The sequence below is a fragment of the Nelumbo nucifera genome, chromosome 2 (assembly GCF_055504915.1).
Source record: "Nelumbo nucifera cultivar China Antique chromosome 2, China Antique-T2T, whole genome shotgun sequence".
Lineage (NCBI taxonomy): Eukaryota > Viridiplantae > Streptophyta > Magnoliopsida > Proteales > Nelumbonaceae > Nelumbo > Nelumbo nucifera.
In genome coordinates this window covers 78,846,978-78,874,447 of record NC_142650.1, presented here as the reverse complement: position 1 = coordinate 78,874,447, position 27,470 = coordinate 78,846,978, and the positions used below count along the sequence as shown (strand labels likewise).

Below are 27,470 nucleotides of genomic sequence, written 5' to 3'. Positions count from 1 at the left end.
AACCTGAAAGTCAATTTTGAGAAGAGCTGCATGGTAGGGATAAACCTGAATAGAGAGTAGATGGAGTCTATAGCAGCTTGCATAGGTTGCACATGGTCATAGTGGCCTTTATCCTATTTAGGACTTCCCCTAGGTGCTAGCCCAAAGGAAAGTAGGTTTTGGAACCTTGTGGTGGAAAAGTTTGAAAAAAGGTTGGCAGCTTGGAAGAGAAACTATATATCCTTGTGGGGTGAAGTAAACTTTGATTAAGGCAACACTAGCCAATTTGCCAATTTATTTCCTTTCAATCTTTAGGATTCCTAATAGGGAGGCTAAGAGGTTAGCAAAATTGATGAGAGACTTCTTGTGGGAGCCTGGGATAGAGAAAAAGGATCATTTAATCAGGTGGGAAGTGGTGAGCCAATGTAAAAAAGAAGGGGGCTTAGGGGTAGGAAATATACCGAGTAAGAATGAAGCTCTTCTAGGCAAATGGCTTTGGAGGTGGCCTTTGGAAAGAGAGGTTATGGCATGAAGTGGTAAAAAGTATTCATGGTTGTTCTGAATCCAGTTTGGATGCTGGGGTATCTTGAAGGGCTTTGCTCACAACACCTTGGGAGGCAATTTCTGGCACTCTCCCTAAATTCCTCAAGTTTGTAAGGTATGATGTTTACTCTGGAAGTTCTATCCTCTTTTGGGAAGATACTTTGGTGGGCTCTCAACCATTAAAAGATCATTTTCCTTCCCTCTATTCAATTTCCCTCCTTAAAAAGGAACCTGTTTCAAGGTTCCTATCCCCCCGGTTCTCTCGTTGGCTTTAAACTGGGACTTTGGCTTTTGTAGTGGTTTAAGGGATGATGATTCTGCTAGTGTTGCTGAACTTTTGCTTCTTCTAGACTTTGTGTGTTTGGATCCCTCCAAACTCAATAAAAGGATTTGGACTCTGACTTCGAATGGCTCCTTCAGTTGTGCTTTTTTCTTTAAATTCCTTTGCTCCATCCCTTCCTCTTGGGTTTTCCTAGTTAAAGAAATTTGGTCAAGACCAATTCCTCATAAAATAACTGTTTTCTATTGAGAAACCTTTTATGGTAAGATCAGCACTTTGAAAACTTACAAAGAAAAAGACCTTATTGGTGTTTATCCCCAAACTGGTGTATTTTGTGTAAAGTGAAGAGTGAGGACTGTTACCATTTGCTGATATCTTGTTTTTTCGCTGCTAATATTTGGAATTGGGTCTTTAACGCTATTTGGTTGCAGGTGCGACTTGCCCTCTGAAGTAAAGCTGCTTTTTGAACTGCATGCCTTAGGGCAGCTTACAAAAAGAGGGAGTTTAATGTGGAAGTGCATGAGAGCAGCTAGTTTGTGGACAATTTGGGAAGAAAGAAATGGTAGAATTTTCCAAGAAAAGGAAAGAAGCCTTGCTGAGGTCAAGGAGTGTATCATGACAAGGACAATATCTTGGCTGAAAACTTCAGATCTGTTTGTGAACTATTCCATTGATGATTTGAGGAGAAACTGGGCAGTAGTGGCATCCACAACTTCCACAAACATTATTCTACAAGCAGAACGGAAATCTCCCCCAGAAGGTGTGGTAAAAATGAATTTTGACAGAAGCAGTCAAGGTAATCCAGGGCCCTCGGGTATAGGAGGGGTTATGAGAAATAAGGATAGCAGCATAATATCTTTATTCTCAAGACAAGTGGGAATTGGTGACTCTACAAGAGCTGAGATACTAGCTGTGGTACAAGGAATACAAGTTGCTAGCCAGCTTGGAGTGGAGAACCTGATAGTTGAAGGGGACTCCAAGGTGGTAGTGGGCTGGCTGTCAAACCCAGAAGCAACACACTGGGGTTACTGGGATCTTCTAAAGAAAGTTCATTGGCTTACTAGGAATATGTTATTTTTTAGTGGGTCAGCAGATCGGCAAATGCCATGGCTGACTCCTTGGCTAAACATGGGGTATCAAGGGGTGATCTGTTCTGGGCTACCTTATAATTGTAATTCAGGATAGAGTGTGTGCTTAACTGCTTAGCTCTAAGGGGAGGTAACATCTCGTGCCTCCTCTTAGGCTGATTGTACACTTTTCTATTCTATGCTTAATAAAATACCACTTATTTATACACAAACAGAATAAGCATATTATAAATTGTTATTCATTGGTCACTCAGTTGCTACTCCACTTTGTGTACACTGGTTGATGAACTCTAGAATAAAATGAGAATCATTCAGTGGAATGACTGATGAATAGAACATGGTTTATATTCCAATCTGATTGGGTTTTAATTCAATATTCTTATTCATGTAATAGACTAATTTCATACCTTGACATTTCTCTTTGTTGTGGATTCTCAGGTCATAAATTTACCAAGGAGGGATCCAAACAAGCATTGCTGAATCTTACACAAGACCCTGAAATGGTTCACATCAACCAACTACTAATGCTTTTTTTTTTGACTTGTTAGGCTTCCATAATGCATTATCTGTGCTTTGAATTTCTATTCAAGCAGATCTGAATGTTTTGGCAGTTGTACTTTGTTATCTATATCAGAAGATTTTTTTTAATATTGCCCTGCTTAATCAATGCAATGTTTGAAATTATAATTACCTAGTCTTGTTTAATGACTTGAACATACGTAACTAGCTTATTTATTATTTCAGGGTGGTGGTTACATTTTTGAGTTTGACAAGTTCTCTGATCGTGACGTTTGTCGAGATTTTGTTGGTAAGTTTCTAACTTGGTCAAATTATAACCAAAATTATTTAAACTAGGCTAAGAAGCTAGTAGAAGATTTTTTTTGAAAGGTACAATGTTGTATTTGTTGGCAGATGTTGCACACAGGTTTAGTACCGCAAGGGTACTATTGTAATTTCCCCATATTTTATGTTGTACGACCAGACTAGTATAAATAATTACTGCACACGCCTGCAGTACTCTTTTGGGGCTTTCAGCCCTTTCGCCTCTCCTCTCTTCTCTTCCTCTCTTCCTCCTCTCTTCTCTTGCTCTTGCTCAACATGGTATCAGAGCAAGTCGTCCAGGCCTGAAGGGTGGTGTCAAGAAAATCTGTTGTGTTCAATGTCAAGCAGTTAGTCTCTTCATCTCCCAGAGCTATATCCATCGAACTACTAATCTGTTGTGCTTAGTTCGACCTTATGCATGAAGATGCCTGCCTGACTTTTCATCTTCCAGCGCAGAAAAGGGTTCTAGTTATAGAGACTTTTCATCTTCCAGCCCAGAAGTTGTATCCATTGTCTGTTCGACTGTAGAGAGGCTATCATCTGATGTTCGTAGAGGAAGTTCTTGTTTACAGAGAGGCTATCATCTGATGTTCAAGAAGGAACTGTTCATCTACTGTTTGGGTGCCCTGGTATTCAACTGATTTTTTTTCTTTTGTATTTCTTTGCACCCTTTGATGGACTGTTGATGCCCTAAAGTTGGTATTGTATTTTCCATTGACTGTTCGACTACCCTGTTGATTGACTGTTTGGCTACCAGGTCTGCCGATTAGGTGTGTGGTGAACTTCACCTTCTATTTTCCATTCTGTTTGGGGGTCATATGACTTCTGTAACATCATAGGTCATACAGACCTGGTTATGTACTGCAACTGCAATGTTATTTTTTGTTTGGATTCCTACAAAATCGTAGGTCATACAGACCTGTTTAAGTGCTGCAACAACAGTGTTTGGTCTTGGCTGCCAGTGAAACCGTAGGTCAGAAGGACCTGGTTGTGTGCTGAAACAGCAAGTGTTCTTTCTTTTGTGGACTGAAGGTCATAAGGACCTGTTTCTGTAACAGCTCTGTAAGGCAGTACTCCTTTGGTTGCTGTCTTCTCTTAAACCCGAAATCATGAGTAGTGAAGATTCAGCCACATCTAGAGTTTCCTCAATGCTGAATGGAATGGGTGGGGGTGACCTATCCTTTCCTATGGCTGTTGACCCTCTTGATGGTTTAAATTACCTAGAGTGGTCAAGAGGGATCAAGTTATACATCACTGCAAGGGGGAAGATAGGCTATATTAATGGGAGAATCAAAGAACCACCCTTTGGGAATGCTGAATATGATAGATGGAATCAGGAGAACAGTATGGTTATGTCTTGGCTCTTGGTCTCCATGCAACCTCAAATAAGGAAGAATTTCATGTGGGCTGAAACCGCAAATGAAATCTGGGAACAAGCAAAATCTACATATTCAGAATTGTGACACTATGCCAAGATCTATCAACTGCAGGCAGCATCATCTACTTGTAGACAGGGGGAGAGATGTTTATCAGTATATTATTCTGACTTGCATTCTGTCTGGAAGGAGTTGGACCATTACCAGAATGTGGATTGGAAGTGTGATGAGGATCCAAAATGTATAAGAAACTTGTTTCCCAACAAAGAGTGTTTGTCTTCTTACATGGTCTAAGTCCTATGTATGAATCTATCAGAGTACAGATTCTCAGCTCCAAGGATCTCCCATCAGTTCAGGAAGTCTATGCTTTTGTACAATCTGAAGAGAGTAGGAGGAATTTGATGAACAACCCTGGTGGGGATGCAGTTGTGTTGGCAGCAAAATGGGGTCTCTACTAGTGTGGGATCTTCTTCCAGGAAAGGAGATCTCTAGAAAAAAACAGAAGATAAGGACAAATTGTGGTGCACTCATTGTCAGAAACCCCGACACACCAAAGATACCTGTTGGGATCTTCATGGGAAACCAAAATGGACTCAAGATCTGACTAAGAAGCTAGGTTTAGATGTGAATAAGAGGTCCAGACAGCAAGGTACAAAGAAATACCACATGACCAACATGGTTACTCGGGAGAATCAACCCCCCATTTCTACTGTGACTCAGACACATCTCACCGAATCTGACCCGAGGGAGGATATTATGAATTCCTTCCGTGACCATTTAGAGTTCTATGGTAGAGCAATTCGCTAGATGGATGCTTCTCCATCTACCTCATTTGCATCTACGTCAGGTAACCCTACCACAGCTTTTCATGTTGCTTCTCACACCCCCGATTCTCCATGGATCATTGATTCTGGAGCGTCAAAACACATGACTGGTACGTCCTCTTACTTTCAAACCTATCACCTTCTTTCTGGAAGAGACAAGGTGAGACTAGCCGATGGATCATACACTTCCGTAGCTGGTCAAGGAACCCTCTCTCTTCCTCTTGGTCTTACCCTTTCTGATGTCCTTCATGTTCCAAAATTTCCCATTAATTTGTTCCCTGTTAGTAGTGTTACTAATTCCTTAAATTGCTCCGTGACTTTTTTTCCTTCTCATTGTGTGATTCAGGATCTAACCTCGGGGAGGACGATTGGTAGGGGACCTATGGTTGATGGACTTTACATGCTGGAGAATAAGGCTGGTCTTCATGTTACAGAGTCTATGAGTCAGTCCTGTAAGAGTAAAGTTTATTTATGGCATTGTCGTCTTGGTCATTTGTCTTTTGAGTCTTTGAAAGTTGTATTCCCAGAACTGTTTAAGTCAATGTCTGTTTCCGATTTTTTTTGTCAAACGTGTTAGTTAAGTAAACATTGTAGAACTCATTTTCTTCAGAAAAATAGTAAATCTGAATTTCCTTTTCACATTGTTCATTCTGATGTATGGGGCCCTGTTACTTCACCGTCTCAGAGTGGCTACAAGTATTTCATTACCTTCATTGATGATTATTCTAGATATACTTGGGTATATACGATGCGAACCAGAGAGGAAGTACCAAAAATTATTCAAGATTTCTAGCAGATGGTCTTCACTCAATTTTATACTAAAATCCAAAATTTTCAGTCAGACAATGCAAAAGAATTTTTTCATAGTGATCTCACGGAGTTCTTTGCTTCACGTGGTTTAATTCACTGTAGCTCTTGTGCCCGAACACCACAACAAAATGGTGTGGTCGAACGGAAGAACCGACATCTCCTTGAAGTGGCTCGGGGTTTACTATTTCATATGAATGTCCCCAAACGTTTTTGGCTTGAGACTGTCCTTTGTTCTACTTACCTCATAAACCGTATGCCCTCTTGTTGGTTAGAGTACAAAGCCCCACATCAGCTTCTCTTTCCTAAGGCTCCCTTTCTTTCTATTCCTCCTTGTGTATTTGGTTGTCGGTGCTTTGTCCAAAATTTATCTCCCACTCGTGGGAAATTGGATTCTCGTGCTATCCCTTGCATATTTCTTGGTTACTCCTTCACTCAAAAGGGGTAGCGTTGTTTTGATCCTGTTTCTCGGAAATTTTATGTCTCCTTGGATGTTTCTTTCTTTGAAGATGAGCATTTTTTTCCTGTTTCTTCTCAGGGGGTGTGTAGGCATGAAGAGAAATTGGTTCAGCTCCCTTCTCTTCCTGATCCTCCGACTTTTCGTGTCTTTTCTCGTCGCCGCAAAGGCCAACCAAATCCAAGAGCTGTGGAGAATCTAGAAGCTGTACCTCCCATGCCATCAAACTCCTCGGGGGAGGATCATACCCACTCAGGTAACTTGGCTCCCAATGATGTTCCTAATTCTATTGAAAATGATTCCTCTGCTGCAAATGACCTTGACCTTCCTATTGTTCATAGGAAAGGTGTTAGATTGTGCACCACTAGACATCCCATTTCCAACTTTGTTTCTTATGAGAACATTTCACCCTTATTTTGTGCTTTCCTTACCTCTATTGACAGTGTCCCTGTCCCCAAGAATGTGGCAGAAGCTCTTTCAATTCCTGAATGGACAAATGCCATGAAGGAAGAAATTAATGCTCTTCATAAAAATGGCACATGGTAGCTTGTTGATCCTCTTAAGGGAAAGGTTCCAGTTGGATGTAAGTGGGTGTTCACTGTCAAGCATAGGGTTGATGGAACGGTGGAGAGGTATAAAGCTCGCTTAGTGGCAAAGGGGTTTACTCAAGTGTATGGAGTTGATTATGCAAAAACTTTTGCCTCAGTTGCCAAGATGAACTCCATTAGAGTTCTTTTCTCTCTTGCTACTAATCTGGATTGGGATCTACATTAGCTTGACATCAAGAATGCATTCTTGAATGGTGACCTTGAAGAGGAAGTTTACATGATTCAATCCCCTGGTTTTCTGGCTCAAGGCAATGAACAGAAAGTGTGCAAGTTGAGGAAGTCTTTATACGGGCTGAAACAATCACCAAGAGCTTGGTTAAGCAAATTCCATGTTGCGGTTCAACAGATACAAGCAATGTCAATCAGATCACACACTGTTTGTGAGAGAAGGTAAAATTGCTGCCTTAATAGTATATGTGGATGACATAATTGTTACTGGTGACTGGAAGGATGAAATTCAGAGGTTGAAGTTTTTTCTTGCCACTCAGTTTGAAGTGAAGGATCTAGGACCTGCCAGATACTTCCTTGGAATTGAAGTTGCCCGATCAAAAAGGGGTATCTTCATTTCTCAAAGGAAATATGTCCTAGATTTACTTCAGGACACTGGAAAGATGGGGGTGAAGCTCGTTGACTCTCCCATTGACCCCAACTAAAAATTAGGTGACAGCCAAGGTGAACCTCTCAAGGATGTGAAACAGTTTCAGAGGCTTGTAGGGAGATTGTTATACTTTTCTATGACTTGTCCAGACATTGCATATGCTGTTGGTGTCCTCAGTCAGTTCATGCATGCACCTAGGTCCTCTCATCTTGAAGCAACAAAGAGAATCTTTCGATATCTAAAGAAGTTTCCAGGTGCTGGCTTGTTATTTCAAAGGCATGGGCATTTGAAAGTTGAAGGTTATACAGATGCAGATTGGGTTGGATCTAAAAGTGACAGAAAGTCTACTAGTGGCTACTGTACCTTTATAGGAGGGAACCTTGTTACATGGAGGAGTAAAAAGCGAAATGTGTTGGCTAGATCTAGTGCTGAAGCTGAATATCGTGCTATGGCCCACGGAGTAGCTGAAGGTATGTGGATAAAGAATCTGTTGAGTGAGTTGGGTTTCCCAATGGACAAACCTATGACTCTATTCTGTGATAACAAGGTAGCTATAAGCATCGCTGCCAATCCAGTGCTACATGATAGAACAAAACACATCGAAGTTGACAAGCATTTTATTAGAGAGAAAGTCATCACAGGCGAAGTATGTACTCCCTATGTCAGCTCTGAGAACCAACTTGCAAACATCTTTACAAAAGGGCTAAACCATTCCAGACATCATGATCTCTGTGACAAGTTGGGCATGATTGATATCTATGCTCCAACTTGAGGGGGAGTGTTGACAGATGTTGTTGTACACAGGTTTAGTACCGCAAGGGTACTGTTGTAATTTCCCCATATTTTATGTTGTACGACCAAACTAGTATAAATAATAACTACTGCACACGCCTGCAATACTCTTTTGGGGCTTTCAGTCCTCTCGCCTCTCCTCTCTTCTCTTCCTCTCTTCCTCCTCTCTTCTCTTTTTCTTGCTCAACAGTATTTGTCCACCGAACACATACAAATATAATCATGTGCAATGAGCCACTGTACAATGGTGAAAGGGGAACTGATTGAAGGAGAGGGGAGAATTAAAGAGCTATAGTGGAATAGTACATGGAATTATGCAAGGAAAGATGGAAAACAAGAATGCAGTTGGATGACTTACAGCTTGATAAGCTGCTAGGAAGTCAAGATAGGGTATTGAAGATGGAATAACTGAACAAGAAGTGTTTGTTAAATAAGTGAGATGGTAGGTGTAGGTATATAGTGCTCACTCAGTCCCTTAGAGCACAGTAAACACCGTATCGATACCACATGAACGCCTACGATCAGTTTGCTGTTAACTTTCCCTCTGTGATGAATCCACGACGCATCGCGGGCCTGCGATGAACCCACAACGTGTATCGCAAAACCGCGATAAACCCGCGGTTCATTACACTCTCTCGAAGAGCCCATTCACAACTTGAGCCAAGGTAAACCTAGGCTGAACCCGCGATGAGGTTCACATGCACTAGGCCTTGCGATAAACCTTCAATCACCGCGGTACCCTGGCCCGCTAAAGAACTGTATCCACATACCACCCGTGTGTCTAATGTCGTGGAGACGGACGTGGCAGGGAGCCACGTAAGTCTGACAAGACGTCGTCTGCCAGACGATGGCGTCACTAGCGCGACGTCAATTAAATAAGGCACGCAAGAGGTAGTAGTACATGTGAGTTATGAGGATCCCCGAGTGGAAGGAAAGCCGATCCTCATAGGGACATGTGGTGAAACCCAATGGTGCCCTTAATATTGACAACAAATCCAATATTCTCTTTCCTAGTAGGAGACACACACCTTTGGCTCCTTCCTTTTAGGATCTCGGGATCTCTCCCATAAATAGGGATCCTCCTCGTAATGAAATTCATTTAGCAATCAAACATCCTTGCCATTGACTCCCAACTCTACCACCCAAGCTTGATGCCCTAGCCTAAGATCCAATCCTCTCTAACCCTCGGTCTTTCTCTGTCTTTCGAAGAGACCACTCCCCCCAACCTAGCCTTTACCCTACTTGTAGTAGGAGTTAAAGGCCCTGGCCCCCAATGGTAGAGGTGGCAATTGGGCAAGTTGTGAATGGCTTACTAGTAGTTAGAGGTGTAAATTGGCACGACCCGACACGATAGTCCGTGGGCCGTGCTAGGCTTGGCACGATTGTGCAGGCCATGCTACGCTTGGGGTTTTAGATTCACAGGCTGGGCCGGCATGGCCCAACCCACAACCCGCCCAACACGACCCATATATATTTTAGATATATTTTATATATTTATGTAATATTGTATAAATTATAATTATATAATAATATATAGTATATAGTATGTTAATAAAATAAATAAATTTTTTAAATTTTATTATACTAATTTATTTAATTATTGTATATATAAGCAATTGTGTACATCGAAATTCATATAAAATTAAAATTTTAAGTTTTTTGTCAAAGTTTTTAAATAAATAGCTTTGGCTCAATGCACGGCCCGACCTAGCCCAAGGCTCGGCCCACGGGCCAACCAGGCCCGCAACACGACACAACACGACACGGGCCTGGGCCATGGGCCGTGCTTGGCTGACACCCCAAGTTATCCCAGGGGAGGGCGGCATGGCACGGCCCGAACTTTGTGCGGGGCCGCACACAAGCCGTGCCGTGCCGGCCCGGCCTGGCCTGTTTTACACCATTACTAGTAGTTCCACACCAATATCAGATTTCCAACATGAACTGCGACTTCAAGAAACAACACTATCACGTTAGTATCGAACTCCTTGTACTCTATCCGAATTTCACCGACGTATTAGTAATACCTCCGTCTTCCACGACTTAAGGCAACAACACCGATACTGTTCACATCACCATAAGAATCGACGAACCGATAATGTTGAAAATAATGTTCTCTAACGATTGCAGTAATTACGAAGAAATGTTGGTCTTGGAAAAAGGGAGGAGTAAAGCTCTTTCCAAATAAAAAAGAAAGTAGCCTTATTGGATGCCCATGACCCAATCCACCCAACCCATTAAAAATATTTTTATTGGGTTGACCCACCCGCTATGGATTAACAAACACAACCCAACCCGCTAATAAATGGGTGGGTTGGGTTGTAAATTGCCACCCCTACCCAATGGCTTCATTATGACATTTTACAAGAGATATTTGAACATAAATAAGGAAGATCTGATGAAGGTGCTCTAGCAATTCCACTCCAACATGGCTTTTGAAAGGAGATACTACCAAGTTCATGTTCTTAATGCTGATTATGGAGGGGCGGGGGGAGTTTTGGAGCTTAAACTTTAGGTCTACCTTATTGGTAATATCATCCTGTAAAAAATCCAAGGTTTAAAATATTGGTGGCGATGGAACTGTCAGTTGTCCAAATAAAGGAAACATGTCAGAAATATCGCATGGAAATATGTAAAAATTATGGACAAGGTGGAAACATTGTAAAATATGAATAAATATAGAATGGTATTTTATGAAATGATTAAAGAAGCATAGGCACACCTTTTTATATTATTATCTTGTTTCAAATTATTAAACAAAGCTAAGAAACTAAAGCTACAGACGAAAGAATACATTCAAAAGTTGTCCTGTAAACCTTAAGATTCAAAACTACATTATAGAATGAGTTAAAGAAGAATTTAAATTTATAGAAAATGCAAATGGTTTTAATAGATCAACCAAATAATCTATTACACAAACAAAAACTGTTATTTAACTTCATGTTTGAAATGAAAAAATTGAGGTGGCTCAAAGTGGTAATCATGCAAGTAAGGTGGCAATAACATTGCCAATATTGTCACCAACTTATGTTGTAATACTATCTCTTGTACTTCTCATAGTGCTAGTAGCGTTCAATGGGGAATATGTTGATTCTAGTAAAATTTTGTGTTTCTACCCATGGAAACTATCTCTTGTACACCGCATACTGCTGGTGGTGTTTATTAGATGTGAATCTGTCCAATAAAAATAACAACATGATTTGAAATTAGGAAGAAAAATAGAGAAGAAATAAGAGAGATAAGAAGAGGAAGGAATATCCTTCAGAAGTGGAATAAGATATGTAGTAGAATGCAAGAGAAACTCTAAAGGTTCATTTATATCACTGGTTGAATAATTTGGTAAGGGTAGGAAGCAGATTGAATGTTTCCCAGAGGGAAGAAAAGGTCATGGTCGGAAGGGGGTTAATGGGGTGTTAAATGAGCTGTTGCATTGGGTGGCTGCCAAATGAGTAGAAAATTTTATAGAGAAGGAAAAGAAACTTATTACTGCTAGCTAGGAAGTGGCTGACAAGCAAGAATGGTGCAGGGAGACACAGAATGGGAGCTAATCTAAAGAGAGAAGACTGGGAAAAAAAACTTGTAGTTGAAGCAGAAACCTGTGTCAGATACTGGAGGAAAGTTGCAGATTTAATAACAATAAGATTGAAGTTGAAGAGGACTTTCATTTTAACCTCTTTTGAGAAGTGTAAGGCAGTGCTGGATCTGCTTGAGTATAGAGTAGAAATTGTGGCCTTAAACATCCAAGCAGATTTGGGGAACTTCACGATCTCGAAATTGTGTCCAGGGTCAAATTCCAGTGACCTTTTTATTGAAGATGGGGTACTGTTGAGAATCTTAGGCTTGCCTTTTTCACCTGTCGAAGCAAGACATTTCTGAATCTATTGCACAGATATTTGGAGGGACACTTGATGGTGCTTACTGGGGAGACTTGATAAGGTTCAACCAGCCTAGAGGACTCAGGTGCACTATGTTAGCTCCAAGCCTAATACTGCCAAAGGCCCAAAGCCACCCATCCAGCATGTATGCATTAGAAGGCCACAGCAAATGAGTTAGTTATGATATCTCTAATTTTCCCATGTGCCTTTGATGTGAAAACCTATATAAACCAGGCTAAGTAATGAGATGGGCAGATTAGATTACTCTCTCTTCTTTTCTCTAGTAGGTAGGGCTCCCTCGAAGCAGCTCCTATGGTGGGCAGTTCTTACCACCTCCACTTTGCAGTTGCAGCTATCTGACCAAGTGGAGTGAAGCCAGAGGAGATACCATGGAAGGTAGAGATGAGAGTGGAAGGGTAGTTTATATTAGTCTGGTTGGCTTCATCCTTTGAAGCTTTGCTTTGAAAAGAGGCTTGCAGGGAGGGAGACCTGAAGGTTGAAGAAGAAGAGCTGCATGGCACTAAGGGATTGGATGGTTCAAGCAAGAATAAAACTTGCACTAAAATGGGAATATAGATGTTGGGGATACCAAAAGATAGAGAACAAGAGGAATTTCTTATACATGTAGGTAATGAAAACAGACTGGCGGGTGGCTGGGCCTTTGTGCAGGTGGTAGCTGGTTCCTATGTATCAGGTTTAAACACAGAGGAGGTGATGGTTCAAGATAGGACCAATGGGCTGACAAAAGAACAAAAGCCCATTTTTCATGACCTTTAAGTTGGGCTGAGGGACGAAGGCATAAAGGAGGCCCATGATAGCTCTTTTGAAGCAATCATAGGGGAGGCACATGAGTCACTTAATATTCATGTGATCAGAAGGGGAATAACTCTGATAGATGGAAAGAACCGTCTATCATCGTCTGCTTCGAGTTCCTCCATTAGTTGCTGCTACTCAGGTGTGAGAGCTCTCTCCAACTGCTCCTTACAATGGATCCCTGCAAAGAAATTCAAGGTGATCTCACCTTATAGACGAAATACCAGGTGTGTTAAAGGAAAAGATCTCGATTTCTTACAAGATTGAGAATGGTCTGATGATGATGACGCTAGTGAATTTCAAACCTGGCTGACACGGTAAGCTTGGGTAGTGTTGATTTGCAAACAAACGTGGATATGTTGGAAGAAGATAGCTTCAAAACAAAACTTCTGTTCCTAGTGGAAGACAAGGTAGTTGTTGGCAAAGCCAAGGAGGATTGCAGGGTTAAAACAACGGCTGCTGATGCTGTGCAAATGACACCCCCAATGTCAAGGGAGCTAATCCAATAGAGTAGTGTCGTATGGGGATTGGTATAGAGAGGCAAGACTCTCATGTAATCTGTGGAGGTAGGCTGGAAAGGGAGATACAGGGATAGGGTCCTATTATGATGAGATTAGAAGGGGTTGTTAATCTAATCCCAACACCCCACTGCAATGTTTGATCAAGGGGAAACACTTGGCCTTAGACATAAAGTCTCAACTCCAAGCCTCATCCAATCCTCCCTCGTCTTCTCGACACACAGGTATGTGTGCCCTTTCAGTTTTAGGTACTGACTTGTGTGCTGAGCCTTTTGCAGATAATACCCTAGCATCTCATCTAGAAGGAGGTGGTGATAAACCAAAGGGGAGCTAGAGGTTCCTTAGAGGAGAAAAAGGAAAAAGAAAAGGCTGAGTTTGAATTTAGAGAGGGTTTGGAAGAGCTGATGGAAAGAATTGGTGATTGATTTGTCTGGATGTTGAGGAGCTCAAGCACAGGGGAGGTTATCTGGAAGAGAGTATTGGGAAGGAGGAGTTGGTCAGGAAAGAGGTGGAGGTTGATGTAGAAAATGAGGGTAAAGGGACAGTGTCGAATCTGGTCAGTGACAAGAGTTTTTTTTTTGGGGTCACTACTAGGAACCTAGATTCCTAGGATTGTATATAACAATTATGGAACTAGCCATGGTAACATAGTCTACCAAAATCTATATAAACTTATATTCTTTTCTACAAATCGATAAAATGTTTATAATAATTACCTATCAGAGAAAGGTATCATCTAGACCAAGTATAGAAGATAAAAGGGGGTAGGCTTGGGAAAATCAGGGATATTATGTTTGATACTTCTACAACATGATAAATAGAATAGTGTGGAAGTCATAGGAAAGTTGATTGGCAAGGTGGATTCACAAGGTTTAGTTAGGGGATGGAAAGTTGTTCATGATGGGGTGCCGGTCACACCCAAGGATTATGCTAACAGTGCTACTATTTGAGCGGATCTTGAACCTTAAAGTGAATTTTGAGAAGAGCTCTACTGTGGGTCAATGGCCTTGAAATACTTGGGCCTTCCACTGGGGGCAATCCAAGGAAGAGTTGCTATTGGGATCCAATTGTACAGAGGTTTGAGAAAAGACTTGCCTCTTGGAAAAAAGGTTACCTGTCTCTAGGAAGAAGGATTACTTTGATAAGATCCACTCTAGCTAATTTACCTATGTATTACATGTTTGTGTTCGAGATGCCAATGAGTGTGGGAAGAATATTGGAAAAGCTGATGAGGGGCTTTTTGTGGGAGCCAGGGAAGGAGAAAGGGAGCATAGAGTCAGTTGGATGTTGTTTATAGGAATAAGGATGTTGGTGGTCTAGGTCTAGGTAATTCGCTAAAATGGAATGAAGCATTATTGGGGAAATGGTTGTGGAGATTACTTGTGGATAGAGACAGCTTTGAGCTAAAGTGGTGGTAAGCATACATGGGCTTGTGGCTAATGGTTGGGATGCTGGTATACTAACTAGGGCTACTAGAACTTTCCCTTGGAAGGCCATCCATGCTGTCTTGCCTTCTTTTTTTCCATATATCAGGTATGATCTTTGTTCTAGGAACCATATAAAATTCAGGGTACAACTGTGGGTGGGCAACCTTCCTTTGGAAGACAAATTTTTCTCTTTGTTTGCTCTATTAAGATACAAAGATGAGTTGGTTTCTACCTTTCTTGTTCCCTCTAGCTCAAGAACTAGGTTTAACGGGGATTTGGGTCTTAGAAGGGGTTCTTTAGGTGGCCTAAAAAGGGGGAAAAATGTTGTGGAAGTGCGTAAGGGCTGCGGTTTGGGAGGAGAGGAACTCAAGAATCTTTTTAGATGAAGAAAGAAGCAAAGAGTTAATTATAGAGGTTATTATGGTTAGAGTGGTCTACTGGGTGAAGTCCTTGGAGATCTTTGCTGACTCAGAGTGTCATAAGGCCCCCTTTGGGTTCCTCCAGCCAATGACTATATTAAGTTGCATTTTGACAGGAGTAGTGCTGGAAACCCAGGCCCTTCAGGTATCGGAGGTATGTTCAGAACTGGTGAAGGGAAAGTAATTAGTCTATACTCTGGTCCAATAGGGGTGGGCAATTCTTTGAGGGCTGAGATTCTGGCGGTTATGGGGGGACTGTGGAAGGCAAAAGAGATGATTTTGAGCAAATTGATAATAGAAAGTGATTCAAAGCTGGTGGTGGATTGGCTGCGAAAGGAAGAAGTTCAAATGACTGACACAGAATATGGACGTGAAAGTTAAATGCGCCAAATGATCTGGCTAATGTTTTTGCTGATGTGCTTGCAAAACAAGGGGTGGGGAGAAGTCAATTATTTTGGATTCAGTCAATTATTTTGTGCTTGCAAAACAAAGGTTACCTCTCCTCTTCTTGTAATTTTTCTGTTTAATAAATGAAAGTTTACAGTTATTGATAAAAAAAAAGAAAAACAGGATAAATAGAACAGTAGGAAGGCACATTTCCCTGGTATAATATTTGGTGTTCAAGTACACTGTAGAAGGTTCACCTTTTAGGTCGACAACCACCCTAAGAAATGCTTTGTGGCAGATTACCTCATTTAGAGAGGTATGGCCATTGATAGTGCTGATTGTGTGCTCTGTCATACATGCGTGTTTGGTAAATCACATTTTTCTGCATTGCTAATAGACTGCTAAGGTTTAGGCCTGCTTTCTGGGGTTCTTTGAGGTATAAAGATGCTTTCCAGGATTGGTTGAAGACTTTATGAAGAGGGCCGGTGGTGCAGGGGTTGTACAAAAGGAGCACAGTTGTTTGGGACATGGTAACCTTAGCTGTTTTAAGGCCATATGTGGTGAAAGGAATCCTTATATCTTTGAACCTATGCTACTTGGATGCAGCAAGGATACGGATGGATGTGTATCAGATATGAAGTTTACACTAAAAATTGAAGTATTTGACATGATATGAAACCCTTGTACAGGTATCCCAGTATCATAGCTTTGAATAGAAGATTAGCAATACTGATATGGTTCTGTGGATGACCAAGGTGTGATGCATTCATTGATGTGGGCAGGTAAAGAATTTAGAGGTGTTATCTATAGTTTGTTTTTTGATTTTATTTATCAGTTATCAACAGAAGCAGATGATTGTATTTTTCAATGCCTGTATATTCCCATTGCATAGTGTCTTGGGTACACGGGTGCTGTTATGATTTTGAGCCGGTTATATCCTTAATACAAATGCCATCTTTTACCTATGAAAAGACACCTTGCTGAAACTGGAAAAGAAGGAAAATATTATATACCATGGGAATTTATTCTAGCTTATGATCCTTCTACAGATGTTAAAAGACACTCCATGTCAAACATCTCCTAGCTTATATACGGTTTGATTTCATTCACTCATCTAATTTAGAGAGCTGTTTTCCATGTCTTGGGCTGGAGAAATCTTGTAATGAGAACCTAAGGGCCTTGGACTATCTGCATCTTAATTTAATACACTTTGACAAAGTATGACAATCCCATTTTGTCATGTAACTTATACTCTTTTTGGTAATATAACCAAGGAAAAATCTATAGTTTTTGGTGGTTACCTCTAGAATATTTTTCTTAGACTATTCTTTCATTTTTATCTTAATAAATGTTGGTGGAAATGGTTCATCTGTAGATCTATTGTATGGTGCCCATTGAACAGGTAAAGTCCTGGGGAAGATCCAGTCTATGGTATCATCTGGACAGGATGCCAGAGCAGTTTCTGAAAGATCTGCAGTTGCAGTTCATGATGAACAACTAAGTACAAGAGAGATGGAGCATCGAATGAAGCTGTTGCGGGAGGATAGGTATTTTACTGGCTGTGATAAATCCATATTATGTTTCAAGAGGACTGGTATGCTTAGTTAGTAGTGATTGATAAGTTGATTTGTTCTCTCTTTTTGATAAATATAAGTTGATTTGTTCTTGTGTTAGGATATAATTTAACTTACTTCTGTTTATCACTTATGATTAATATCGGCAAAGTGCAAGTTTAAATTTATTTCTGCCTCGGGGTGTCATGCAATACCACATGCCAATTAAATACCTCTTAGCCATATATTTTCCCCTTTGGTAGATTAGCTGGATTTGAACATAGTGTTGACATGAACTTATCCACATGGATCACCTTTTTACATCTTCATGACTGTTGATATTGAAATTTCTAATAAGATGCTTTCAAATGTATCTTAACTTTTCTTTAATAAAGAGAATGGGATTAATTATAAGCCCATGCAATTACCAATGAAAAAATTATAAGCTCATGCAATCCAGTTATTTAAAGCCCATTTAAAACCTAATTAAGTGGATTGGAACCTAAAAGAAGGCCAATGAGCTAAATAAAGCCCATTTAAGCCATTAAAAGAGTGTCCCATGCCTGGCTCTCCCTCTCATTGGATGGGAGTCCTGGTGTCGTTCACTTAAAAGAGGAGGGTTACATAACCGCCACAAACCTTATTTAATCTCCTCGCAGAGAGGCTACAACCCCCCTTTGGAAGAAATGTTTATAAGAAAGCTCAACACTTTCAAGAGTGTTTAGGAGTTCAACCTCTAGATAAAGAGAGAGAAAAAGGAGAGACGTGTAAAGAGTAAATGAGGAAGGAGAAAGAAAAGGAGTAAGAGAAAACACCCAGGGTGAGATGGAAATATTTTACTACTGTCTGGTTGAAAAGAAAATGCAAGAATACTTAGCTGGTTTTGTGAACTTATGGACAGAGCATGAGCTGGTCCATATGGGTGACTCAACTTCTTCTTGCTGCATTAAGGCCATGAAAGAACACTTTGACAGGAGAAATATAATGCATTTCTTAATGTATCTAGACCAGAGTACGAAGTTGTATGGTCAAATATCCTTATTAGTGGTACCTCACCCAGTCTCGACTTATTTTTGTACAACAAACATATATTAAGATAATTCTTTTGGGTGTCTGATCACTTAACACACCCTATTCAATTCTCTTTCTCTATTTTTCGAACTATGTTAAGAGATGAAAGTGCCCTTGGAAACCTGGGAACAACAGGAATTAGTAATATGTTTAAGAGGAAGGATGGGGGCCCTTTGTGGGTCTTTAGTGGACATATTGGGACTGCTGATTCATCAATGGCTGAAATTTTAGCTGTACTAACTGGTCTCTGTATCACAAGAGATCTAGGCTCAAATAATCTAATAATCAAAGTTGATTTTATTAACACGATAAAGTGACTAAGTGAGAAGGAAAGCGGGCCTTGGAGATTGTCTCACTACTTGGACAAGGCAAGAGATATGTTGGAATCCTTGAATGCAATGCTACTCTGGATTCCCAGAGTTAAATTCAGTAGCAGATAGCTTAGCCAAATCTGGTGTACACCGGGAAAGCTTGTATAGTGATAGAGTTATGCATTTGTAACCTGTGTGTGGTCTGCTTCCTTTGTACATTTTGTCATGTATTCTCCTATGTTTTTTAATACATTACAACCAGTTACTCTTTCTAAAGTGTATCCTTTGTTGTTGGAGGCAGAATCAGCAAGTATTTACTGATACATTATAATGTGACCTATGAGATTTGGTCCCATTTTTTTCAGTTATTAAAAATGATCACATATGCCAAATATGACAAGTTTAAATAGTAGTGTTACACGGGCACAGGTATGACTGTCGGAATCCAATACTTGTGGGCCTACATACTTTTTCTAATTTTTATAATATACTTCTTATTTTTATAATGCCATTTGTTTTATCAATAATAGGTATTACATATAAAAAGGTATTGTTTACATATTACTCGTCATCATATCATCATCTAATAGGGTTGGCCACATGAATCCTGTTTCACCATTCCATTTTTGTTCAGTGCCATTGCTCTCATGTTATTGTGGTATGAAAATGATACAATATGTATTGTATTGGCAATTATCTGTTCTGAAAATAGATGTAGCTTTGCTGTTACAACCAAATCTCAGCAGTTTTTATGGAGCTTTCTTCTTAGCTTTTTTTTTCTTCCTCTTCTTTTACATTCTATTTGTTTCTTTAATTTTCTACTTAATGGAACTAGAAGGCATCCTTTGCAGTGAGTTGCAGAAACTACATAAGCAATTTGTCATTGCTGGTGTTTTGACAGAAAGTGAATTCTGGGCTACAAGAAAGGTCTGTTGCTTGTAAAGCTGTGATTTATTTTCTGGTTTCTATCTGTTTTATATCGTTTATTACTTACAAACTTTGAACTTTTCTTATACTCAAGTATCTTCTGCCTATTTACTTTTTGACAAAAGCACTATCTCCCTAAATTTTATTCTTTTACCTGTTAGTATAGCTCAGGGTTGTCAAACAATGAAGTTTCATATTTTTGCCTTTTAAATGCAGAAGTTGCTTGATACAGATGCCCGGACATCGAAACAACGAGTGGGATTCAAAAGTGCCATGCTTGCAGATGTTAGGCCATTGACTGATGGTCGGGTACAACATGAAACCTCATCCTCCCCCTCTCTCTCTGTCAAATAAAAAATTAAGCCTTTTAAGTTAAAGTAATTCTTGTTGCTGCAAAGAGATTTTACTTTCATATCCTGCTCTGATAACTATTGCATTTGAATTGTAACTTGTGGAATTTATTGTTCATTTGTAAAGTTCACTTTTATTTCTATTTATGCTCCCTATATTGTTGCTTTTCATAGAGGCTCTAATATTTTCAATGCTTATGTTCTGTTTTCAGACCAACAAGGTTACATTTAGCTTGACTCCAGAGATCATTCATCAGGTATAATGGGGTGTTCATGTGTATGTTTGTGGGTATGAGGGTATTTGGAAATGTGTTCTTTTTAATTGAATTACATCTAGTTTCTTCGAAGGGCAGCCTAGTGCACAAGGCTTCTGCCAATGTGGGGTCTGGGGAGGGACAGATTTATGCAGCTTTATCCCTGCTGATACACAAAGAGGCTGTTTCCAAGCATCCAGCTTCTTCTATACACTGCAAATGTCTGATTTTGATTAAGCAGAAAATATATTTGGTGTTCTTCGTCTGTTTAACATTTGGTGATGGTAATTATTTTTCAGATTTTTGCTGAAAAGCCAGCTGTTCATCAGGCATTTTTGAATTTTGTTCCAAACAAGGTATTAAAAAATTACACTTATCCAAGGTTCAAAATATCGATACAGGGCGATACGCCGGTAGGGCGTATCGGCCTGTATCGGTACTGTTTTTTATGTTTTAATTTTTTAAACTGGTTCAGAGGGGCTGGTTTAAGGCCAGTCTACCCCCTGAACCACTTGCCGACCCGAAACACCCCCTGTAGGGGTGTATTGGGAAGGCTCCGATACGATACGTATCAGCTGATACGGGCTGATACATGACAAAATTTTGATCCTTGCTCATATTTCATTTGTTCAAGCATTATGTGGAAAGGATTTCTGGACAAATTTTTGATTGAATTCACACATTATAAATTATCTGGATTTTAGATGACAGAAAAGGATTTCTGGACAAAATACTGTAGAGCTGAATATCTCCACAGGACAAAAAATTCCATTGCAGCTGCCGCAGAAGCTGCTGAAGATGAGGAGCTTGCTATTTTCTTAAAGCATGATGACATATTGGCCAGTGAAGCCCGGCGGAAGGTGTTTTTTTTTTCATGATCTGCAGTTTTGGTTCGTTCCTAGTTTTTTCTTTACTTACTAGGGAACAAAAGGGCTACTGCTTATACTCCATCTTATATTCTTTACCAATTAATTGATTTACATATTTATTCTTGAGGAATTCCTGTTTGCAGATCAGACGTGTTGATCCAACTCTGGACATGGAAGCGGATCAAGGGGATGATTACATGCATCTTCCGGTATATCTTATTCTCCCAAATATGCCATTCTATTTTTAAACCATTTCTGTAACTAATGTTTCATAGTCTCTTTTTTTTTTTTTTTTTTTTTTTTTTCTACAGGTTTTCACTTTTTTTAACTTTTGTTATTTTATTTTTCTTTTGGATCTTTTGGATTATTAGTAGTTAAATTTATTAGATGGTAAAAAGAATTGGTTACATAGAATGCCAAGCATTACTATCACACATGCCAAACTTTTTGTTCTTTCATTTCTCTTTTTTTTTGATAAACTTTGTTCTTTTATTTCTTAAGTATTTTCTTTTGTGGCCACTTGTGCTTTGCAGTACTTCCAATTTTCCCTAGTCTAAATGGTATCATTGCTTCATGCTCTCAATGCTTGGGTGCTTGGGTAGCATTATGATGTCCGTTTTATATACTTGGATCTTCCATTATAAACTCTGATTTGGATCTGAAAACTGTCAAGAAACAACTCCTAACTGCATTAGAACTAAGGTAAATTCATAGTAACCCATTGGACACTCAAATAAAGACTCCTGAAACAACTCTAGTAAAGAAATCAAAACAGGAATTTTCTTGACTTTTATGTATTTCTATGTTTTCTGATAGTAGGGGTATTTTGATCACTTTACAGATTGTATGTGGTTTGTCCCAGCCTCTTGGTCTGATTTGAATAGTTATAGTTTAATTGTGTTTAGAACTTGGACTTTGGAGTCATTGTATTGATAAAGAAATTCAGATTCATTGGTTAAGTAGTTTAGTTTTTTATTTTATTTTTTTTGTGTAGAGCATTGATGGCAGAATCATAATTCTGAGTTTCTGAGTTCAGGAATGAGTTCTATTGACCCTAGACACTATATATGTGAAAAAATTGCAAAAGTTTAGCTAATAAATTTGGAAATTATTTCTGCTATGTGACTTTTGATGAGTGATTCCTTCGTCCTAGAATAATTCTAGGAAACTCCAACACCAATTCCGTGGTTTTGTCTTTTGATCTATTTTCTTGTTTTCTTGCAAGTTTCTTTGGTTCATTCACTAATGACCATTAAAGGCTGGAATCAAAGCCATGAAAAACTACAACTCAACTTCAAATAAGGATTGAATTGATCCCTGAGCCTCCTTTCAATTTCCTTCAATTCTTAACCTTTACACACTTCCTCCCAAGATTGGGACATTTCTCTAAATAACCCCTGTCAAACCTTTGTGAAAACTAAGTTTGGTTAACCCATCATTGATTGTTAGGCCCCTTTTCATCCCATTAGAACAACTCATAATTCCCACTAAAACCCCTAGTTTGGAAAAGCTTTCAATTATTTCAATTATTGTCTTTTTGTGCCAAACTATGTTAGAATGCTAATAGGTTGCCTCCCATAGTTCTTCATCACCTTACATGCTAAGCAATTTCATCTCAAGCTTTATCTAAAACCCTAGTTTTTGGAATTGTGGCACATAGTTGTCAAGTCGCCTAGGCGACCACAGGGCGCTCAGTTGCCTAGGCTGCCTAGGTGATGGAATTTGAAAGTATAAAATAAAGATCCCAAACCCTTCTTAAGCTACTGCTTTAGTTTGTTATACTAACCAACATACCGTATACTGGTTATTAGCAATAAATTCATTCAAATAAAACATAAAATTCCATCATATACATCATACCTATTTCAGGCCAACAAAAAATGAGGAATGTAGCAAAAAAAAAGAGAAAAATAAGGGGGTGGAGCCCCAATTTTGTTCCCAAAAAATATTTCTTAAAAAAGAAAAAAAAAACATAGGAGTTAGGGGACATGGAACAAGAAAGAAAAATAGGAGTAAGAGACTCGAACTGTGTTTAAGATGGTGAAGGCCGTGTTTCAGGCTAACAAAAAGGGAGAATGATGCGAAAAAGGAGAGAAAAATAAAGGGACAGAGCTCCTATTTCGTCTAAAAAGCAGCATTACTAAAAAATAGTGCAAAAAAAAAAATACAGGAAAGTTTTAGAAAGTTGGGGCGCAGCCCCTGTTTAAGAAGAAGAAGAAGGGGGGCGGAATCCCTGTTTCGTTTCCAAAAGTTATTTTAAAAAAAAAATTAAATAGAAAATAAAATACTGGAGTACCAGGTTGATTTGAGGAAGGAGGGAGAGGGGGAGGTTGAACAGGCGGAGCCCCTGTTTCATCCCAAAAAAGTAAGAAAAAAAAGGACCACAGAACAATTGGACTGTTTAAGAAGAAGAAGAAGAAGAAGAAGAAGAAGAAGAAGAAGAAGAAGAAGAAGAAGAAGAAACTTACCGGGAGGTCTTGGATGACTTGGACTGAGTCCTCCGTCTCTCTTCTCAGTCTCGGTTCAGAATGCAAACCCAAAGAAACTTTCGTAGCTTTAGTAAAAAAAGATTTATCTTTATAAAAATGTTGTAACATACAACATGGTGTATTCTAATAAAATAAAACCACCAACCAATAAAATGATACAATATATATAAACGCATTCAAAAAATGATATAATGTGTATATGCATGAGTGCCTAATACAAAAAACACTTGCGTTAGGCGAGGCGACTTCTAAAAATCGCCTAGTCGCCTAGGTGTCACCTTGACAACTATGTTTTGGCAATTTCTCTCATTAAGGGAATTTTTTGACCTTTTGTGGAAAACTGTTCAGAATGCTTTTTTACTTCAACATTAGCATATACTTTATTAAAAATTCCCTCCCTACACTAGCTTTTGGATTTTCTATTTTTCCATGTTTCCTTAGAGAATTTTCAATTCTCAGCATTTTAACTGAAAACCTTTCTGATCCGTTCCTTTAGTTCTACAGTCATTCCTAAACCCTTATTGGTCTATTGTTACCCTCCTAGACTAATGCTTGCGTTGTATTTGGTCTCCCATCATGTAAATAAACTAGAGAACATTAAAAAAATTCAAAGCGACCAAATGTTGGATGACCCCAAAATTATGAAATTGCCACTAGTATAGGAATTTGGAGAAACTTTATTTTTTCTTCCATGGTTTCTCTTCCTTTCGTGTGTTTGGAGAGTCATGGGATTGGGGCATAAGGGATTCAGAAGTAGGCTTGGCAGATGAATTATTCTCTTCTAATCTAAACTCAGTGTTTTTGGACCAATCTTGTCGTGATAGTATAATTTGGTCAGAATCTTCCTGGGGGTGTTTTTTTTTTCTTTGTTTTTCAATGCTTTGTTGCAATCTTCTAACTTTGATACTTCTTTTCCTGTAAAAGTGTGGTGTGCTCCTATACCTCCAAAGGTGACCTTGTGTTGGAAAGTGGTTGTCCAAAAAATTAACACTTTGAATGTGCTTCAACCAAATTGGTGCTTATCCCCACATGTCTATAGCCTTTGCTTGAAGAGTGGTGTGATGGTAAATTATCTATTAATCTCCTGTCCTTTTGTTACTCATATTTGGGATTAGTTCTCCTTTCTTGTTGGGCGCAGGTGGAATCCTCCCACAAGCGTGGCAGATCTTTTTGAATCTAGCTTTTTCCAACAACCAAATAAAAGAGAAAGGGTTATGTGGAGATCAGCAAGGGCAACAATTATTTGGGTGGTGTGGGAAGAGAGAAATAACAGGATTTTCCAAGGGAAAAAAAGGACAGCACTTGAACTCATAGAAGGGAAAGCCATCAAGGCTATACATTGGCTGAAATTGTTGGATCTCTTCAAGGACTTCTCTGTAGATGATCTGTTTAGTTTAGAGGTTGGAGCACAGTAGTGAGCTCTTTCTGCTCAGATATTACCTTTCAAGAGGACTGGTCCCCTCCTTTGCATTTTGGTGTGAAGTTGAATTTTGATGGCAGCTCTGTAGGTATCCTGGCCCTACTGGAATTGGTGGTGTTTTTAGAAATGTGGAAGGAAGAGTTCTGGCCCTTTTCTCTAGCCCGATAGAATTGGGTGACTTACTTAGTGCAGAAGTTTTGGTGCTCCTTCAGGGGCTCAGGTTGGCTAAACAATTGGGTTTTCAACAGTTAGAAGTGGAGGGAGATTCCAAATTGGTAGTAGGCTGTATGCAAACAAACAGTTTGGGCACTTGGTCCCTTAGACCGCCTGTAAGGAAAATATTGAATCTATGGGAGCTTGAACCACATTTTAAATGAACTAGGAGGTCAGCAAATGTAATGGCTGATACCTTAGAAAATCAAGGAGTTAGTAGTGAAATTCTTTTTTGGGTGTGTTTGTAAGTTGTTTTTATTTTGAGGGTCACCTTACCTATGAAGGTGACAGTTCTACTAATTTTCCTGTAAGATTAGTGAAAGTTACTGTTTCCCATAAAAATACTGTTTCAATCAGATCCTTTAGTTATAAATTATCTCCTGAAGGCATTTTCTATTTTCTTGGATATTGTTGTTGCATAAAAATTGTTTCCTTAGCTTGAATACTAAAGTTCCTTTTGGTAGTTATTAAGAACTAGGTTTTCTCAATTGTCTTACAAGTTTGTTTCTGCATCTCCTCTTTGCCTATTTTACTCATGTTTTTAACATGCAGGATCATGGGATTTTTCGTGATGGAAACAAGGAGGTTATGGATTCAGAGTATGAATTATATAAGAGGACTCTATCACAAGACCTTAACCGGCATGCAGCAGTTGTTCTTGAAGGGAGAGCTTTAGGTGAATTGTCTATTCTGAAGGAATTAGTGACAGTACAAAGCCTTGGAAATTGACTGAATATTTTCAAAGATTCTCCTATCTTTCCTTTGCACAATCACCAAAATGTAGCAATGCAAACTATTATCCAATATAAACAGCACCAGAGTCCACAAAAGCAACATGAGGCCAAAACAAGAATCCTTTAATACTGACCCCTCATCCCAGACAGAGATGAAGAAAATTCTGCATATCTCTGGCTATATCAAAATGATTGTTAAGAAACTTTCTTCCTCATTTTCACATGTAATGTGCTTAGTTATTACTACTACTGCCATCATCATCTCTATACTTTTAGTATTTCTATATTTTCTGTTCGGGTCCTTTTTCCATTTATTGAGATATCAGCTTCTCAATCCACTTTGTGTTTGCATTGGGACTTTGGTTTCCATAAAACTCAAGTGAGTTTAAAGTTCTGATTGTTATTTTCTGGCATTGGCCTTCTAAACCATGATTTCTTCTCTTTTGACTGTATCATATGGTCCCTTGAATCCTATGGATAGTTTTTCCTCTAAATCTATTCTCTCAGGTCTTGTGCAAGGTCAACATGGTCTGCAGAATGGTGCCATAGAGCTCAAGTGAGTGTAAAGTTCTGGCTGTTCTTTCTGGCATTAATCTTCTAGACAATGATTTCTTCTCTGTTAACTGTACCATATGGTCCCTTGAATCCTATGGATCTTTTTCCTCTTAAATCTATTCTCCTAGGTCTTTTGCAAGGTCATCATGATCTGCAGAATGGTGAGGAAAGTATCTTGTTTTTATCCATTGAGGAGTGAAGAACCCTGTTTGTATTTGTCAGCAATATACCTTTGATCTTCATTTTCTGGTCTTTCCATAGTGCATCTTGGTACTATCATGAATATTCATTTGTTGGTTTTCTGTGATATCCAGGTGGGAGGATCATCAAACTACTTTGTAGATATTCATTTGCTGCTATGGCTTATAGAATTTAAGAATTGGGTTCTGGATGCTTCATCATAATTCCTGTTCTGTCCATGGGGTCATGGGCTTGGCCTCTATCAGAATGGCAATTGTTGTTTTTGTCAGATTTTTTTCCCTCTTTCAAAAATGCTTCTGTTATTAATTTTCTGAGCAAAAGGTCTTGGATGGCCTTATCTATCTTTTTGATCTGTTTGGATGCCCTTACGTAGCCTTCCAAGGGTTCATTCCTATGAGTCCTGCTGATTTGAATTTTGAACACCATGAAGCTCAATGTTTTGATAGTTCTGAGATTGGGGTTTTCTGTGAAGCTTCTCTTCTTCAGTAACCCCCCTATAGTGTTGCCTCACAAGGATCTCTTTTTTCCCGCTCAGTTCTCCAGAAGGATTTTTGTTTTCGTTGTTTTGGCGTTCTTGACTCTTGAGAGTTTCTCTTTCTTCTGGTTCAGTGTGCTCTTGTGATTCTTCCTTTCCTCTGTACTGAGAGTACTCTTTGTCAATGTGGGAAAATTGCTTTAGTCTTTTTGTTGATGAGAAGTGTGATTTCTCTGTCAACAGAAACTGCACTTTTTTCAACCTCCATTATTTTATATTTATACTTCATTTTTTTGAACTTTACTTTAGTTAAAGTGTTTTGTAGATTAAGGGTTTAGTAATCTCTTGCTCATGGCCCCAAATGCAGATTTGGAGTTAGGAGACACAAGGACTGTAGCAGAGGCACTTGCCAGGTCCAAACAGGGTTAGCAATGTTTG

The 27,470-nt window shown here is 39.2% G+C and overlaps 1 protein-coding gene across 4 annotated transcripts in view; it reads left to right on the top strand.

Moving 5' to 3' along the window:
• LOC104589524 (general transcription and DNA repair factor IIH subunit TFB1-1-like) overlaps nucleotides 1–27,470 on the top strand; it is a 53,503-nt gene that overhangs the window by 9,858 nt on the left and 16,175 nt on the right. For 2 of the 4 annotated variants that reach the window (XM_019196359.2, XM_088897593.1), the window contains exons 3-14: nucleotides 1,234–1,562; nucleotides 2,329–2,393; nucleotides 2,635–2,698; nucleotides 17,013–17,157; nucleotides 19,397–19,472; nucleotides 19,689–19,781; nucleotides 20,035–20,079; nucleotides 20,376–20,432; nucleotides 20,781–20,936; nucleotides 21,089–21,154; nucleotides 25,620–25,743; nucleotides 27,400–27,456. In XM_019196359.2, the coding sequence (XP_019051904.1) occupies nucleotides 1,310–1,562; nucleotides 2,329–2,393; nucleotides 2,635–2,698; nucleotides 17,013–17,157; nucleotides 19,397–19,472; nucleotides 19,689–19,781; nucleotides 20,035–20,079; nucleotides 20,376–20,432; nucleotides 20,781–20,936; nucleotides 21,089–21,154; nucleotides 25,620–25,743; nucleotides 27,400–27,456 (1,201 nt within the window). In that variant the 5' untranslated portion in view covers nucleotides 1,234–1,309. The remainder of the gene's footprint in view (nucleotides 1–1,233; nucleotides 1,563–2,328; nucleotides 2,394–2,634; nucleotides 2,699–17,012; nucleotides 17,158–19,396; nucleotides 19,473–19,688; nucleotides 19,782–20,034; nucleotides 20,080–20,375; nucleotides 20,433–20,780; nucleotides 20,937–21,088; nucleotides 21,155–25,619; nucleotides 25,744–27,399; nucleotides 27,457–27,470) is intronic. The other 2 variants (XM_088897594.1, XM_088897595.1) reach the window with 1 other exon arrangement.